The following is a 17,150-nucleotide window of genomic DNA, read 5'->3' as shown; positions in this document are numbered from 1 at the left end:
TGCTTTAACTTTTATAACCAATTTATAAAATGTAAGAAAACATTGTACATATTTCCTAAGACTGACATTTTGTGATTCAATTGAAAATAATTTTATTGCTGTTTTTGTAAGATTTTACTAGTGACTTTTGTTGAGAGTTGCTCTTTTTTCTTCTAGAGACTATACTTAAATGAACCATTAAGATCAGTTATTAGGTGCACAGTAATACTTCATAATTCCTTGCATTGTAGAATGATTTAGCTTTCTGTATTATTTCAGAGAACATGTTGTACTGTACATTTGTTTTTAAAACAATTCTTGCTTTTATAGGATACTGATGAAATAAAAGTGTGTTATCCATCTATGTTTGAACTAATGTGGGATTTAAAAGGTAAGGAAACATGATTAAATGTTATTTGTTCATTCTAACCAAAGCACAAGATAGCTGCTCTATGAGAAGCTAAGATAACTAAAATTACAAAAAGGTTAAAGGGATATATCATACATATATAATAAATTCAGCCAGAAATAATATGCATGGAAATAGGTATTTCTTACGAAATGAAAATAGATACAGAACATCTTGAATCAAACCACTGAAATTCTGAAGTTCATTTTGTTCCAATCAACCAACAATATTTGTATGCTCTTAATAACATTGATAAAACTCCAATAAAGCAAGTTATCACCCACAAAGTAAATGTATATGTATTAAAATGTTAAATTACAAATCAATTTAAAAGCTATTTGTTATTTTAAGTACTACATATTATTAACTTAAGCACAACTGGGTACATGAAGTTTCTCAGCATGTATTATAAACCTTAGTGCATTATTCCTGTCAGTAAAGTCAATAACTCAGGTCAATATTCTTATCATATAAAGGTCACCGAGTCAAAAAGAAAGTTTCTCATGGTTCTCAGATGGAATTCATTAGTTTGTTTTCCTGCTCTCTCTCAAGATCATAGACACCTTATATAAAACTAATCATACCCCCACTTTCATACTAGCAGGATCAGCCTTTGCACATGTTTAGGTACTGTGGATGGCTGTCTTAACAGGGTATACATTTGGTACAAGACTCCATTTGGGGTCGATGAAAAAGAATTTAGGATAACAGGGAGACTGATCTACACCCATCTGAGTATGGATATGTTTTGCTGGTGTTATGTAAACATAACTGGGGAAAAATGCTTGCTGCATTTGATATATGTTTTAATCTTTCTAAAGTCTGAAATTTCCTGCAAAACATTTCTAGAATAATTCTTTGACTGCTGCTTCTCTCTCAACAGAACTCAATGAACGGCTTCATAAAGTAATAACTAGTATTGCTTGTAATTTCAGAATTTTGAGAAAAAGTTTAATTCTCTTAACACACTTATCAGGCTGACTTCATTAATAATATATAGCCAATACTATATAATAGTTCTGTTATTGTTTAACAGGTATGGCTGAGAACAATGCATCATGGTCACGGAAAGCACATTTGCATAGAGATACCATCTTAGCTGCTGCATCTATTTATAAAGGTATTTATTTATTTAATGTACTTAACTCTCTTGCTGTGAGCTCAGTTGAATGTCCTATAACTATTCCAAATTATATGGCAAGAGCCATTAAAATTCACTTAAGCTTGTTGATGCGTTTCCTGTAAGAATAAATTTTTGAACAAGAAGTAATGTAGATAATTCTCTGTACAGGAAATAATGTCAGTTGATAGGTTAAAATGTTGACTTTCTATTGGTTATAAAGAAGAGGATATGAAAGGTTGGCATGGTAAGTGGGATCTGATTTTATATTTGATAGCTATGCAACTAAATAAGATGCTTTGCCTGAGCAATGTTAACATTTTAAAGAGTAATTATGTTAAACTTTGTACTCCTTGGAAGTGTAGTAAATAAATTACGAACTTAAAACTTGTATACAATTAAAATTTGAATTATTAGCTACACTTTTACTTAAAACTTGTGAAAGAATTAAAACCTTGTAGATATGGTTGAAGCTGAACCTTGTATAGTATGAAAACCTCCCTTACTCGAGGTAGCTTCATACATATCATGCAACCTTTAACCTAAGGAAGTTTTAATAAACAATTAGGGGTTATCATTCCAACTGTTTATTAACTTGTTTCAAGTTGAGTGTAGTAATCCAATCAAAAGACTGTGAGCAACAATATTCCTTTAGTACATTCTGAATGACTTGTTGTGCAACTTATTCATACTGGTAGCATACTGTGTGATAGAAAGGTTATTGCTGTCATTTGTGTTGTTGAATATATACACAAGTTAAAAATATTTTTCTTCTTAATTTAAATTTTCTATGTAATAGTCTGTTTTGATGAATAACGTTTCCTTCACTGACACAGCAGGATGGCTGCAGACTTACAATGCTAGAAACTGGGTTTCAATACCTAGGGTGGGCAGAGCACATTGTTGTGTGTGTACCTTTGTGCTTTACTTCAAACATACAAATTTAAACAAAATCATAAACAAAGTTTTAATATTGTATTCTCTTTGTGTCAGTTAAAGTTTTGGGATAAGTAAAAATGAAATTTGCATGAAAGAATATTTAAAACACCCAATTTCAATCACTAATAGAAATGTATGGAAACAGCGATGGAACAATACCTGCTACATTTCAGATTCTTTATTTGATTGGCTGGAAACCTGATGAAACACAGGTAAGTCTACAATGATTTATGTATTATCCAATACAATTATAGAATAGTTTATTGTACTTGAGTCATACATTCTGTGAGAATCAACTGCTAAGGTTTACCTTATTTGTAAACTCAGTAATAGTTTTATTTCTACCTGTTAATAACTGAGATACAACTTGAAGGTTTGATGAAGTTACATAAGGTGCACAAATAAAATAATGTAATTTCAGACAGCAAAAAAATAGTTCTAGTAAGTATATCTTCAGACCTTTCCTTATATGATCACTAGTTCTAAAAGTTGCCACATGGCTGTGGTAGTTAACATTAAAATGTGATTCTGTCACGGTTACACTGGTCCATGTCTTCTCTTTTTTAAAAGTACTAGAATTTTATAATAATTTATTTTCTACTTTCAGGCTAAACCAGCAAAGAGAGGATCAGGTACAATGTCTTTGAAAGACCTAAGTAGCTTAGATCAACTGATCAAGAAGCAGAATAAAGAATCATCTAATGACAATAAATAGAACTTTTACTTTTCTTTTCAGTTACATCAAGAGGTCCTGTATGGTTAAGTACATAAAACAGTTTACTGTGTTATCTTATTTAATTTTATTAATGATCCTTGAATAAGGGGCTTACAACCTGGATCCACACTTGATGGTAAAGTAGAGAACATAGTCTGGAAAAAATTGTAGTTATTAAATGTTAAATATGATATATCAATACAACACAAGAAGTTGTGAGAAATAAAACATTTTATAACACCTCTCTCCAGTAGTTATGAAATAGGAAAGTAATCAGAAAAACACGCAAGACATCTCCATCTTAAATTTTATTTAACTCTGATGTTTTACAGAGCATTATTTCATAGCATTTGTGTGAATTATAATAAATACACTACTTTATATTTTCTCTGCAGCTGTGACAAGTTTCAGCAATAAACTATACATTTCATTTTTCATATTAAACTATTCTACCTTGAGAATACACTTTGATTCAAATTTTCTCATTTATTATTAGTGGCATAATTCTCACCCTCTTCTGATATAGCTTAAACAGCTGTTAACACAACTCTGCAGGTAGTTTAGAAGACTTAAGATTTTTCAGAGTTTAGTTATTTTCTTCACAGTGGTAAAATTATAAATGTTTATAACAAGACATCACGGATATGCTTAGCAAGGTTTTCCAAGTGCAATAAGCAGAGACAAAATGTTCCCATGACATAAATGTAACTTTACATGACCTGATGGCATTTTGAAAGACCAGATCCTAGGTCACCCACAAATAGTTCACAGCAGAAGTAGAGAAACTGATTGAATATATAAAATGAAAAGGAGTTTTATAGTGCTAAAATATCAGCAAATTAATACAATATAACAATTGAAAAAAATCAAATTTATCAAGTTTAATTACATACTGTTTAGTAAATTAGTTTGAGATTTCCTACTGCTTGGTTGTCTCTTTCCATTGTAACAATAAAGAATATTGGTGACACACACTAATTTGAATATGGATTAACTTGATGATGACAAAGGATATATAACCTACCACTGCCTTACTGAGATGTGTTGACATGTAACCTAGTACCATTGAGAAAGTATTGTGGGCCCAAAGTACCTCCACTGTAAAGAAAACAAAATAGATTGTAAATATACGAGATTCTTGGCAATATTCTAATTGTATATGAGCATTAATTTATCTCTTCCATTACGTTTGAGTGAAGTGCTACCAAACATATTGCAAATAACTAACTATAGTTGGTGCAGTTAATTTTACTTAAAATACAAGGTTTCATGTGACATACACATTTAGTCACTCTGCTGTAATATTTTCTTTGCAAACTGAGGATATAGCATATTAATGTTGTTTTAGAATTAAGCACAAAGCTACACAAAGGGCTTTCTGTGCTTTACCCACAATGGATATTAAAACCCAGTGTTTAGCAATGTAAGTCTGCAGCCTTATCACTGGGGGACAACATATAAATGAGACTCAGTATAAATCCACTACTGAGTTAAACACTTTGTGCTACTTCTTCCTGCATCCTTAATGAGTTTTAGCTATAGGAGGACTTCAGGTGTTATCTACATATACTGCCTCCTGAAATTACCAACTCTAACTCAGTAGAAACATTCCTCTAATGCAATCTACTTCACTTATAATATACCTACTATAACCCTTATTCCAGTAACTTTACTTCATAGTATGTATTTCTTGTAATCTCTTATAAATGAACCTTATACAGAATATTTGTCATATCATTGTCATCTATTCTACACAGCAAAAGCAGAAGAAATTCTTATGAATTATTCCTACTTAAATGTAAGCTGTATTAAGGAATTCACAACAAATTATAAATAGTGTCTAATGCAAGTAAAACAGTATAATTACTTAGATTATAAAAATTCTATAAAACCATAATGTGAAATAAAATCAAGACATTTTGTTTGTAAAGATAAAGCTCAACAACCATCCATTTAGTGAAAAATTAGACTAGAACAGTGAGAAAAAATAAATGCTTAAAAAATTGTATTTTTAGAAGTTATAAACTTTACTAAGAAGTAGGTAAAAAAACAAAGTAACATGAATCTATGATATTGCTACAAAACCTGAAGCCTTAGAATTTTTTTTCTAGAGGTACACAAGCTTATTACAATTACATAATGCTAAAGTTTTTAATAATATATACAAGTGTATATACATTCATTCAATATTTATTGTGAAGTAGTTCTAAGTAAATTGAATACTCATCTACTGATGCCATTGTTTAAAATGCTCACTTAGAACTACTGTCACTTATATTGTATAGTAGTAACTATATTAAACCATAACACTATGATGCATGGTTCTTTGTGAATCACTTCAAGGACTGTGCCCATGGAACAAGAAACTACATTGATAAAAAGATCTATTCAACACCAGACAGAAGAAAACATTAAATCATTCTAAATACCATATCATTTCTGTTCTAATATCACAAAATAGAAAAACATCTTGCAGGATCTTAATTCAAATCATGATCAGAACACTATCAATGAACATTATAATCACTTCAAAATATTTAGTCAAAATAGCAGACAGACTGTTAAGTAATGAACCACCCAACAACTGTGTTGAAATGTATGCATTTGATTACAAAATTTGCTGGTGACAAATAATTCTGTAGATCAAACAAATGTCAAGCTGCTGGATTGTCATATCAATGAGAAATGGAATACAACAGTCACAAAAAACTTTAACAGCTGTAAAGCCCCTTGTAAATCCAATATGAAACTACAAAACTAGAATATAGATGATGACTTTCAATAGACACAGAAAAATAAATTCACAAAATGTTGAATAGCAACCAATATTATGGCACTAATGTCCAACTGCCAAATCTTCAGCAGGAACAGGAAGAAGTTTATCAAAGTTTTACAACTGATTGGAAAAGAAAATCCAGCTGGCTGATTGCATTGAATGTTTGGAATAGTATAAAGAAAGAAGGAAAAGACTAACATCATCTTGCTTTAGTAAAATATGCAAGATATATGAACCAAGTCTCTCAACATGGGCTTGGTCAATTTGACCGACCACATTACCTTTCTATCCTCATTTTTCAGTCTTTTAATAGAGCATATACATCTTCATAAAATTTGATAGACTTTATGTAAATATTACAAGCCCTTCACATATAAAAAACATCTTTTAACGAAGTATTTTAATAAATTAAAAGATTTGCCCATGAATATAGTTGTTTTGTTACTAAATCCATGAGCAATCTCTAAAACCTCCTATGCACATGTAAAATGTTTGTTTTCAGTAAAACTTTAAGGTGAACTTTATTTTCTCCACTCTATAAAAGAATACTGACCTTATAACCACAAAAAAAAAATCAAAATAGGTCTAAATTACCTTTTCTTTCTTCCAGAATGACTTCAAATTGCAACATGAATGTACATTCATTTATCTTAAGTAGTTTTAAACTTATGACAGTATACACCTATTTATACTTAAGTTTTATTGTTTAACTACTATTTGTACTATTATAAGTTATATGTCACTTAGGGAACATGAAGCTCATGTTAAGCTATTGAATTACCCTTGAGCTGCTCGTATGGTTTGCAAAACATTTTTATTAGATAATTATTTACCTAAGCTAACCTAAGTAAGGTTCATCTTTTGACATTTTAGTTACTTTTATAATATTAGATAAAGAATAAACATGAAGTACTTATGTCTTTTTTCCTGCTGTTGACTTTCAGTGAATCTTAACCCTACTTTTTTGCACTAGTGGTAGTAATGCACTAAATTTTTATTGATTTAAATAATGGGCCAAAGAACAAACAGAAAAAAAGCACACAATTTCCTCTAAGTATCACAGTTTTTCTGGCTAATTAACTGAGCAAAACAGTTACAAAGTCATCCAATCTAGTCATTATCTTCCCATAGGAATGAAGTTTGTATTAATTGAAAAACTGGCAATTCTCTGTTCAGAAAACAATGTAGTATGACAGTTCTTTGTTTGGTGAAAACCTTAGCTTTCTTTTTGTTGGTTAAACATAATATAGTATTAAGGATAAGAGAGAACTATTAACAAATACTGAAAGAAAGGGTGTGGAAAAGGGTCTGATGTTTTATATTTGGTAGCTCAGTAACCATACAAGATTGATGGCTTTAAAAATTATGGTTTGTCCAATAAACGATTTTATAGCAATATTTACATTACATTTGTACTTATTGAAGGGATAGTGAATAAAATAGAGAAGAGGGGATACCTTACAGTAGGGAAATTCAGGATTGTTTAAAATGTTGCCTTATAAGAAGTTAAAACTTGTATACTATTAAAATATTAATTATTAGCTACAACCATATGCTATACTACTTGATATAACATAAACCAAATGTTTAATTAAAATTAAATCATTGAAAATTTGTTACATGTGCAGTAAAGGTAAAGTCAAGAAATTGCTTTATGCAGCAAAATTCAGAACTAAAGCAACAATGTATGGGAAAAATTATGCAAGTTTCACAATGGAAACTTATGGTGAAGTAAAGCAATTGTACAATCAGAAATGTAGATTACTTGTTGATCCACAAGATAGTTACCTTGTTTGATCTCCAGATTGTCTTATGAGTGAAGGTGGCATTTTGAACTTGAAGTGTTTCACAAAGGTGGAAAATATTGCCCCACATGAAGTAGTATGAAGTATCAATAATTTCTACATAACCACATGACATAATAACTTGTATAACGTTATAACCTCACATCACTAGCTACAAGAATAAAGTTAGTACTTTTGTAGATATTCAAGCATTCTTGAATGTAAAAAATCTGTACTTACTGATCCTACTTTTCACCATCACATAACATAGTAAAATAATTGCTTCAAAATAAAACTATATAACTGTTAATATGGCACAAACTAACAAGCAGTTTTGACTTGTATATATAGTGTTCTTTTAATCTTTAAAAAATATAATCATTTACATAATGGATAGTGTTATGTTGTGCATACAATGCACGAGTCTAACAAATTTTATCATTGGAAGCAAGCACTTCCATCATTTATATAAAAACACTGGTTAAGACTAGTTGTCCTCCAAAAGCCAAATTTATACATATATAATTCACTTAACTCTTAATAGCTTTTACTTCCTCTCATTGATCATCATATAAATACGCAAACTCAAGACAAGGTAAATTAGAACTGTACTCTGCTATTTATTAGGCATTTTCTGACTTACACTAGCTATTAGAATATCCAAACTGTATGATTATTATTAGAACTACTTAAAATGTCCTGAATTCAATTACTTTTCCAACATCTTACCACACTGTTAATTGCCTTATTTCAACAATACTTATATCATCTTTTTATAAGTAATATCACAATTGTGTGTTTACTGCATCAGTAACCAGTGGTGGTTTTCACTGTATGTCACTACATTGTTTGGTATAGTCTTGAGAAAAATTGGATACTTTCATTCAAACAGACTAACCCATGATGCATTCAAATGTGTTCAAGATGTTTTCAAATGTGTAGTGGGTATTCTTATTCACATTAGTTAAACAATGAGTTATATGAACTGCTGAAGAGTAAAAAATAACATGCTACTTTTCTTAATATAGATTTAATATTTTTAATTTATGTTTTTAATGTGAACTGTTAATTTCATATTCAGCCAATCACAACAGTTTGCATTTACAAACTGAGCAAACAGATTTTTCAAATTATCAGATAGCAAATGTTTCTGAGATCATTTACCACAAAGCAGTTGTTTTTATTATCAACTATGTGGCTTGAAAAAAATCTGAATTATATAACTGAAGATCATAGCAAGTCATTACACTATTAGGAGCTACATATTTTCAATGTTGTCATTTATTTATTAGCTACAGGGTGTATTAATACAAAAATTCTAATTTGATATTAAATTTTGTTCTAGATTTTTAAACACAGATTATATATAGAATGTTCCATGAAGCTTAAAGTTAGTTAAGTTTAAAATTAATTAACATAAGAGAAAGTTATCATACATCTTTATGCAAATGAGCTCATTTGACAACAGTCCTGCAACTGATGTTAAAGAGGTTTTAACAATTTTCTATAAATTATAAAATTTAAAAGTCTGTAAGGAACAATAAAAAAGGAAGAAAGAAAAATGTGTTTCTTCTGCTAAAATAGATGGGACATTGAATTACTTTCACCAAATAATTCAAAGAAACTTGTAAACAAAGAAACAACAATACTTAATCAAATCAAAATATAAGCAATAAATTCAGTTTCAGTATAATTGCCATGCTTTGCTGCCCTCTACAGTCAGAAATCAGTAATACAGACTAGTTTACATTCACCTTAACAATAATTAAAATATCATAGACTTCTAAATGTAAATAAAACTATTAACCAAGCACACAAACCAACTGTAAACTCTACTGTTTCTATTTTAAAATTTATATACCTGAATTTGACACTGGATCAAATTTCATAGCCAACACTCCAGCAAGCTTTTCACTAGTGTGTATTAAGAATGGCGACTCTAAAACATAAAACCTTGCATTGTATAAATTCAACTTTATTCAAAACATTTAATACAATTTACTTTAAAATAAAATTAGGCATCACAATATAAAAAACACTTTAAAGTTACATTATTTTCATGTTGTTTACAATACAAAGCATGACAAATATTATTCCTGTTTCATCTTTTAAATAAAAGAACAAAACTAAATATCTTGAAAATCAGCATTTTTTTGTTTTTAATATCATCTTTATAGAGATTTTATGAATATGTATCTATTTTCTTTCTTATGTCTTAATATCCCTGCTCTGTTTTTGCTAGACTTACTGGCATCCTATTTGTTTCTCAAACATCCTTGATTTTACATACTGCAAAGAATGTAAGGAAAAGCAAACATTTTAATTGTTTATGAAGCATTATAAATTTCAGTACATAGAACTAATGGCATTAAGATGTACGTGCGGTTTGAAAATAAGTGACGAGTAGAAACTTCTGCATTATGTAGTGTAGGAAGGTATTAAGCTATAAATCTGTTTAAGGAATAAATATGTATTTTATTACAACAAATTTAATAAATTATAGCCAATTTGCAGCCACTGTAGACAGCAAAGTTTTCTTAGGTAACAAACCAGATCTAAGTGATGATATTTCATTCTCCAAATCAGTGCTGACAATTCAGTAGGAAAGCCATGACAAATTCTGTTTATCAAGAATGATTATACACTACCCAAACAATTATTTAGTTGGATGTTGATACTTGAAGTATAATGTGGGCTATTTAATCATCAAATTACACGCTTGTTTTTTATACCATTCATTACTGGTACATTCAACATATCACATTATACTGAGTTATTATAAAAATAACTAATTTTTCTGTGTCAAATACATAGTTTTATAGTAGTGTAACTATTTCATTATTTTTGGTATCTATTGTTTTTGTGCGATTACTATTATCACAGTCCCTAAAACCAATAAAATCCAAAGACTCTCTAGTAACTTGTTGCATAAATTTTAAAAAACGAGTTTTAAGAGTTAAATGACCCTATCAACAATACCATGAATAACTGAATTTATTTTAAAAATACAGCAACTGCCAAGTCAGATACAGTACCTTGCAAGATTGCTAGGATAAGAGAATACTTTGTTATTTTTTCCATTTTATGTGGCTGATTTTTCCATGCCATTACAGAATGTAAATTTCAACACTACAATATTCCTGTTGACAACTGAGTGAGAATACTTACCATTCTTTAGAATTCCCATGTACTTGTACCAAGGGCATGTCATATGAGTTCTGCTTGAATGAGCATAATGATCAAATTTGGGATCTGAAATAACTTTCATGGTATCCCACGCAATGTATCTTAACTATATGGAAAGAACCTAGCAAGGAGCTAGCATATGGTACCAATATATGCTACAAAAAAATAAACTTAACTCCACAAATGATTCGTCATATAAACAATGTTTAACATTATATATTAAATTTTGCTGTCATGCCACGGTCTCAAAAAGTGTATAGAATTGTAACAGAACAGAGAGTTTGTACAAAATCTTTATGTGATGCTGGTTGGACTCCAATAAATTGATGCAGAACTGAAATGTTCCCCATACACTGTCATGCACACCCTAGATCATGATAACAAGAGAGATAAATTTGAAAATAGGAAAGAAAGAGGTAGAACACCTAAATTCAATGATACTGATGTTAAGTATCTTTGTTTATGCAGCTTTTAGGACAGAAGGAAGACTGCCACCAATATCAAGCATGAGATAAACCACCATGTACTAAATGACAGAAAAGTGTCCAGATCTATGTCAAGAAGACTCAACAAAAATGGAATATTTGGAAGTGTATCAGTTAAAAAACCATACATTTGGTTTTCAAGTATTGTCAAGAGACTGAAATTTTCTAAAACGTATAAAACAGAACTACTGATGATTGGGAAAGTGTGTTATGGACAGATGAGTCCAAGTTCTAAATATTCAATTTGAAGTGTAAGTTGTACATCCAGTGGAAGAAAGGTGAAAGAAAGATATTTACCTCAATGCCTAACACCTACCATAAAGCATGTGGGAAGCAGTGTGATGGCTTGGAAGTATTTTTCTGCTGAGGCAACAAGAGGTATTTGGAAAATAGATTGAATAATGGACTAGCACAAGCACCATAAGATATTAATCCATCATGGAATACCCAGTAGTTTGCATATTATTAGTTAAGGATCCTACTACTGAAAAAATAATTACCCCAAACACTCATCCAACCTATGCAGAAATTACTTAACTAAAAAAGAAGTAGCTGGAGTCTTTCAAATGATACAATGACCCCCCATCTCTTACAAATTGAACAGATCTATAATATCATAGATCAAATTCTAAAGGACACTTTGACTAAATGTGTTGCAACAATGCCTGAAAAACACAAAATATTAACTGTTTGCTGAACTCAAGCACTTCCACTGAATTTCTGTTGTACTATATATGAAGATTAATAACATTTTTACATTTCATCGATAAACTGTTCTTTGAAAGTAGCCTGAAATCTAATTCTTAACTTTATCCTAACACTTTTCCTCAGTATTGAATGTGTGTGTGTCTATACACATAACACATACCATGTATTGCAGTTTACAATATCTTAATTTGCACAATTTACTCAAATATTCTTGCTTCAAAGCTTCTCTTAATCTTAATGTGACTTGCTTGTAAATCAACCTGTAGCATCAAATGACATAGCTGTTATCATCAATTCATGGCTTTTGTGCTACTTGTGAATAGTGCAAAATCTAGAATTTACTTACAATCAAAGTTAATCTATATTTGAACATTAATCAAATTTTATTTAATTTTACCTTTTTTTAATGATAAATTATGTTTCTTAACAGCATGATAAACATTGCTTTAATGTAAAATAAGATAAAACTTTGTGGAAAATAAACTGTCATTAAAATATTAATGAACAAAAGATGAAGTGAAATGCATATAGCATGACTTGAATTTTTATGAACAAACTCTAGCAAAAACAAGCAGCATGTACTGATTGTAACTCCTACTGAAATCAAACTCCAGTACAGACAATTTGCACAAGTTGAAAATCCTACTGAGAAATCAAACTGCAGCATAGACAAGTGATACTGGTTATAAATATTACTGAAATTAACTGCCAGTGCAAATGAATGTTACTATTTATACACACTGATGAAATTAAATTCCAATACAGAAGGAAAAGTAGAACTAGCTGTATTTTCTAGTAAAACTACAGCATAGTGGACAAGTGGTATTAGTTGTAAGTCCAGTTCAAAGGAAACTCCAAAATATAAGACAAATGATATTATTTGCACATCCTGTTAAAATCAAACTACAGAACACAGAAAACAAGTGGTACTTATTGTACATTCCCTTGAAATGTAATTTCTCCCTGTTGGTTTCTATGTTTAATTTTATGTATGAACTTACCAAGGAACTTTGTATTAAAAACATAATGAAAACCAGTCACTCCATCAGTATTAGAGATTAACGTTTCTGCACAAGTCCTGGCAAACATGGTTTTTATAAGGTGTTCACCATTGCCTGAAATAAGCAAAGCATACAAGTGTCAATAGTCGTAGTAAATAATAGGCCAATAACACAGAATAATTAAAGTTAATATACATAATTACATTATTTCAATTGCCTTTAAAATAACAAAAACTTTAAACAGTAGGTTTAAGACAAAAAAAAAACTAGTCAGAGGAAAGCTATTAAACATATTCTGCTAAAAAGGTTAAGCTGATTTCAAATGCAGAACAACTGAATATTATCATTTCAAGAATACATTAACATAATTTACAGAGAATCTGAAAAAGTTCTCACATAACAGATTAAACTTGATTTGTGTATGACACACAGAACAAAGCTCCAATGAGTAAAAAAGAAAAATATTGAAGTGAATGGTTTATACAAAATCACTTAATTTAAATAGTGTTTAGAATGCCATAACAGTGTAAAACACTAAGTCTGAACCAAAATTCACTTGTTTCTATTTATTTGTTTTCTTTCATAAAATGTATACTTTTTTGAGCATTTTTTTTACTTTAATAATTGATCAGATTGACTTTTTCTGTCATCTTTTTAATTTATACTTCACAGCTCTATGTTACTACTTTTTCATAAGAGATGAAATCATAATCACTTGTGCTTTCAATGAGGATATTCATACTCTGATGTGTTCAAATACCATGAGCCAATTTTAATTATCATATGTATCTAAAGTCTGATTCACTAGTTTCAGTATTTAAGTAAATCAGTGGACTCTTATTGTATATCATTAACAATTTACTATTTATTAACAACACTAAAAAGATCCGACTTATTTATGAAGGTTTACAGACTCAAAATACAATTTTTCAAAATAATTGTGAAACTAGTATAATTTCTGTAACCTCCTTAATATAATAATATGCTACATGTAGTACAAAGCTCACAATGGTGTCAGTTATTAAGTAAAACAATGTTACTCTAGCTGTATGTATTCCTTTTGTACAAAAATTTAGAACTGAATTTAACATTTTCATGTTAAATGTAAAATTATACTCTAATTACTGTTTACCCAATGTTTAATGCTTTGTATACAGGATCAGTCATTTTGAACAATCTTGTAACCACCATACGTAGCAAGACATAGTACCAAACCTAGTGAGAGTGAGATATAGTATGGTGTCAGAGAAATATGAAATAATTATACATGACTAGGACTGAAATGTCATAAATTATATATTAACAGGCCAAGTGTGGTCTGTTTCAGCAAAATCACCCAGTGGAAGTGCCTTGCATTAAGTCTGCAAGATCAGCAAGTGCAACTAGCCTGGGCAAAAGCATCTGGAGGAAAGCACTTTGGGATATGTCACATTATGCCAAGTGTGTTTCATCTAGGCAAAAATCTTCCAGTTGAAGTGTCTCACATAAAACAGAGGTCAACAAGTATAGTCTGTCTGGGCAACACCAAGAGAAAAGCACCTTGGATGCATAGATGCAACTGTGGTTTGCTCAGGCAAAAAACATCCAAGGAAAGTGCCTTGGGTTACAATGGATTATGCATTCCATTCAAGCAGAAAACAACCAACAGAAGTGCCTTGCATAAAAAAAAATATTTGATCAACAAGTGTGTGGTCTGCCCAGGAAAAAATATATGGGGAAAGCACCTTGGATACATAATATTACTGTTTAATTCTCTGTACAGTATTTTAATAATTATAAAAGTAATAGCCTTCGTCTTGCTGAGTGGGTAACACATGGATATAAATGTGACTGGGAACCAGTAGTATGAACTCCAATGTTATGCAAGAGAAGGAAGAGAGAATTGCACACTAGAGACAATTCAGTAGATGTCTATGATTCCTTATTTTAAAAATCAGATAAATTCCAACTGTATGAATTGCAGGTCTGTAAGGATAGGCAGAAATCCCAATTTGCTTTATTCATAAGGTCCATGAGTAAAAGCCTTTTACAAATGAAACTAGTAATGTTTAGTTTTTAAGATATTATTTATATCTAGTGAAAATATAATATGAAGAATAAGTGACAAGGCAACAGATACCACCAAGTGGAATACTGTAATATGATATGTATAAACTAAAAATATATATAAAAACTAATATGTGAACTTACCTCAACAATGAATAGATATGTGTAGAATTGTCACAGGAGAAAAACAATATCCCCAAGGAAAACACAGCCAGGTTGTGCAGATAAGATGTAACAAATGTACTGGGAGTTGACCATATTCCAGCCTCAATGACCTCCTCCAAAGATCAACGAAAGTGAGCAACTAAAGACATATTTAGATGACAAACTAGGTGAAAAGAAATATTCTACAAACAGTAACACTTCACAGACAAGTCAAAATACACCAGTTATATCAGTTGACAAATCAAACAAGTGCACCATGGAACAGACCGCAAAACACAGAGTTGATCCTCAGAAAAAATATATGGGAATGATAACTTGAAAGGAAGCAGTACAAACCACATAACATCTCAGGGAGTGAACCAAACAAAGAAGTGTATCTAGAACAAAACAGGAGTACAGGTTGGAAATGGAAATTAAGGAAAAAGAAAAGGCCAAACCACTTACCCAGGCAGCAAATGTTGAGAAAATAAGGGTCCAACTAGGATAGAGGATAACATGAGAGGAATGGGAAAGTATGCAGAAAACATCCACAACATAAATATCTGAATGACAAGGAACACATAGCAATGGGTTCAAATGCAGAACTGAACAACAGAAAAGGACAAAACTGCAACCTAATGTGGCAAAATAAATGGGTGCGAAGGACAGAGAAGTAGAAGTAAATGGAGAAGGATGTAACAGGGGAGGAGAAAGCTTTCATGAAAAGAGAAAAGATGAATGTGTTAGACAGAGCAGTCTTATAACTAGAAGCAGTTGACACAGACAAACCCTGAACAAACAACCAGGCAAGGGACTGGCAAAGATGAGTTACCAAATGAAGGGTTGAAAGCCAGCCACAGCATAGTGAATAGATCACAGTCTGAAGGTAGCCTACTGTCTCTGGTACACAGACAAGGAATAAGGTCGAATGGAACAAGAAAGAAATGATGCTACACAATAGGTGAGTCCCTGAGGTGAGGCAAGGGCCTAGACAAAAGCCACATGTGAATATAAAGTTTAGTGACATCAGAATGAACTAGGTCTTGACTAGAAGAGGTACAACCACGAGGAAGAGGAAAGAAGAACTGGGAAGTGGATGATGGAGGTAGTGGAACTGAAAGCAAAAAAACTTTCAGATAAAACCCAGAGAACTGTCATCAAGTGTAGCAAAATCAACACAAAAACAAAACATACTTAGAGAAAGTACTTATTATTAGAAATTTGTAGTCTACAAATTAACAAAGATACTGAAATTGCAAAACTATAAAATTTGACCTAAAATACAACAAAATAGCAACACCTAAAGTACAAAATCACCAAAAAAACTTAAAAGATAAAAAAACAAGAAAATATCAAAAAATCTACTCTAGGAACCAATAAGATAAAATACACAAAAGTAAAATCTACCCTGAAGAATGCAAGAATGAAAAGGCATCCAGATAATAGTGACAATATTTTACTCAAATCTAGTTTCCAGTCAGATGTGACTAGAAGTAAGTTAAAAGAAACTTAAACTATCTAACATAAGCAGTGAAACAAAGTATAAAAAATGAACCAACACACCCACAAAATTGGCTGAAGTTAGAATTACCCAAGCAGTAACAATTGTGCAAAAACCATTTGTATACCAAAAGTTACACAAAACCAAAGTAATAATCAAACTCTAAATGTAAACTGAAACTAAAGTTAGATGATAAAATAATTATAAAAATCTACCTTTTAACCTGAAGATGATCTAAGAATGTCGAAATGTTGTAATCTGCATATCAATAAAGTGTTAAATACCCATACCAACCATTCTGAAACACATTTTTATTTCAAGTGGGTTTCTCATCATCAAGAATCCACAAGCTTACAT

The 17,150-nt window shown here is 30.7% G+C and overlaps 2 protein-coding genes across 13 annotated transcripts in view; one reads left to right on the top strand and one right to left on the bottom strand.

Moving 5' to 3' along the window:
- LOC143249393 (arginine-hydroxylase NDUFAF5, mitochondrial) overlaps window positions 1-3,406 on the top strand; it is a 29,527-nt gene extending 26,121 nt beyond the window's left edge. For all 5 annotated transcript variants that reach the window (XM_076499170.1, XM_076499171.1, XM_076499168.1 and 2 more), the window contains exons 10-13: window positions 310-370; window positions 1,425-1,508; window positions 2,577-2,659; window positions 3,055-3,406. In XM_076499170.1, coding sequence (XP_076355285.1) covers window positions 310-370; window positions 1,425-1,508; window positions 2,577-2,659; window positions 3,055-3,162 — 336 coding nt within the window. In that variant the 3' untranslated portion in view covers window positions 3,163-3,406. The remainder of the gene's footprint in view (window positions 1-309; window positions 371-1,424; window positions 1,509-2,576; window positions 2,660-3,054) is intronic.
- Tasp1 (Taspase 1) overlaps window positions 3,147-17,150 on the bottom strand; it is a 43,020-nt gene continuing 29,016 nt past the window's right edge. For 3 of the 8 annotated variants that reach the window (XM_076499173.1, XM_076499176.1, XM_076499179.1), the window contains 3 exons: window positions 13,103-13,216; window positions 9,584-9,661; window positions 3,954-4,260 (listed from right to left, as the gene is read on the bottom strand). In XM_076499173.1, coding sequence (XP_076355288.1) covers window positions 4,082-4,260; window positions 9,584-9,661; window positions 13,103-13,216 — 371 coding nt within the window. In that variant the 3' untranslated portion in view covers window positions 3,954-4,081. The other 5 variants (XM_076499174.1, XM_076499175.1, XM_076499178.1 and 2 more) reach the window with 5 other exon arrangements.

This window comes from Tachypleus tridentatus, chromosome 4 (assembly GCF_004210375.1).
Source record: "Tachypleus tridentatus isolate NWPU-2018 chromosome 4, ASM421037v1, whole genome shotgun sequence".
Lineage (NCBI taxonomy): Eukaryota > Metazoa > Arthropoda > Merostomata > Xiphosura > Limulidae > Tachypleus > Tachypleus tridentatus.
The sequence above is the reverse complement of the archived record's forward strand: the minus strand, read 5'-3'. Positions and strand labels throughout refer to the sequence as shown.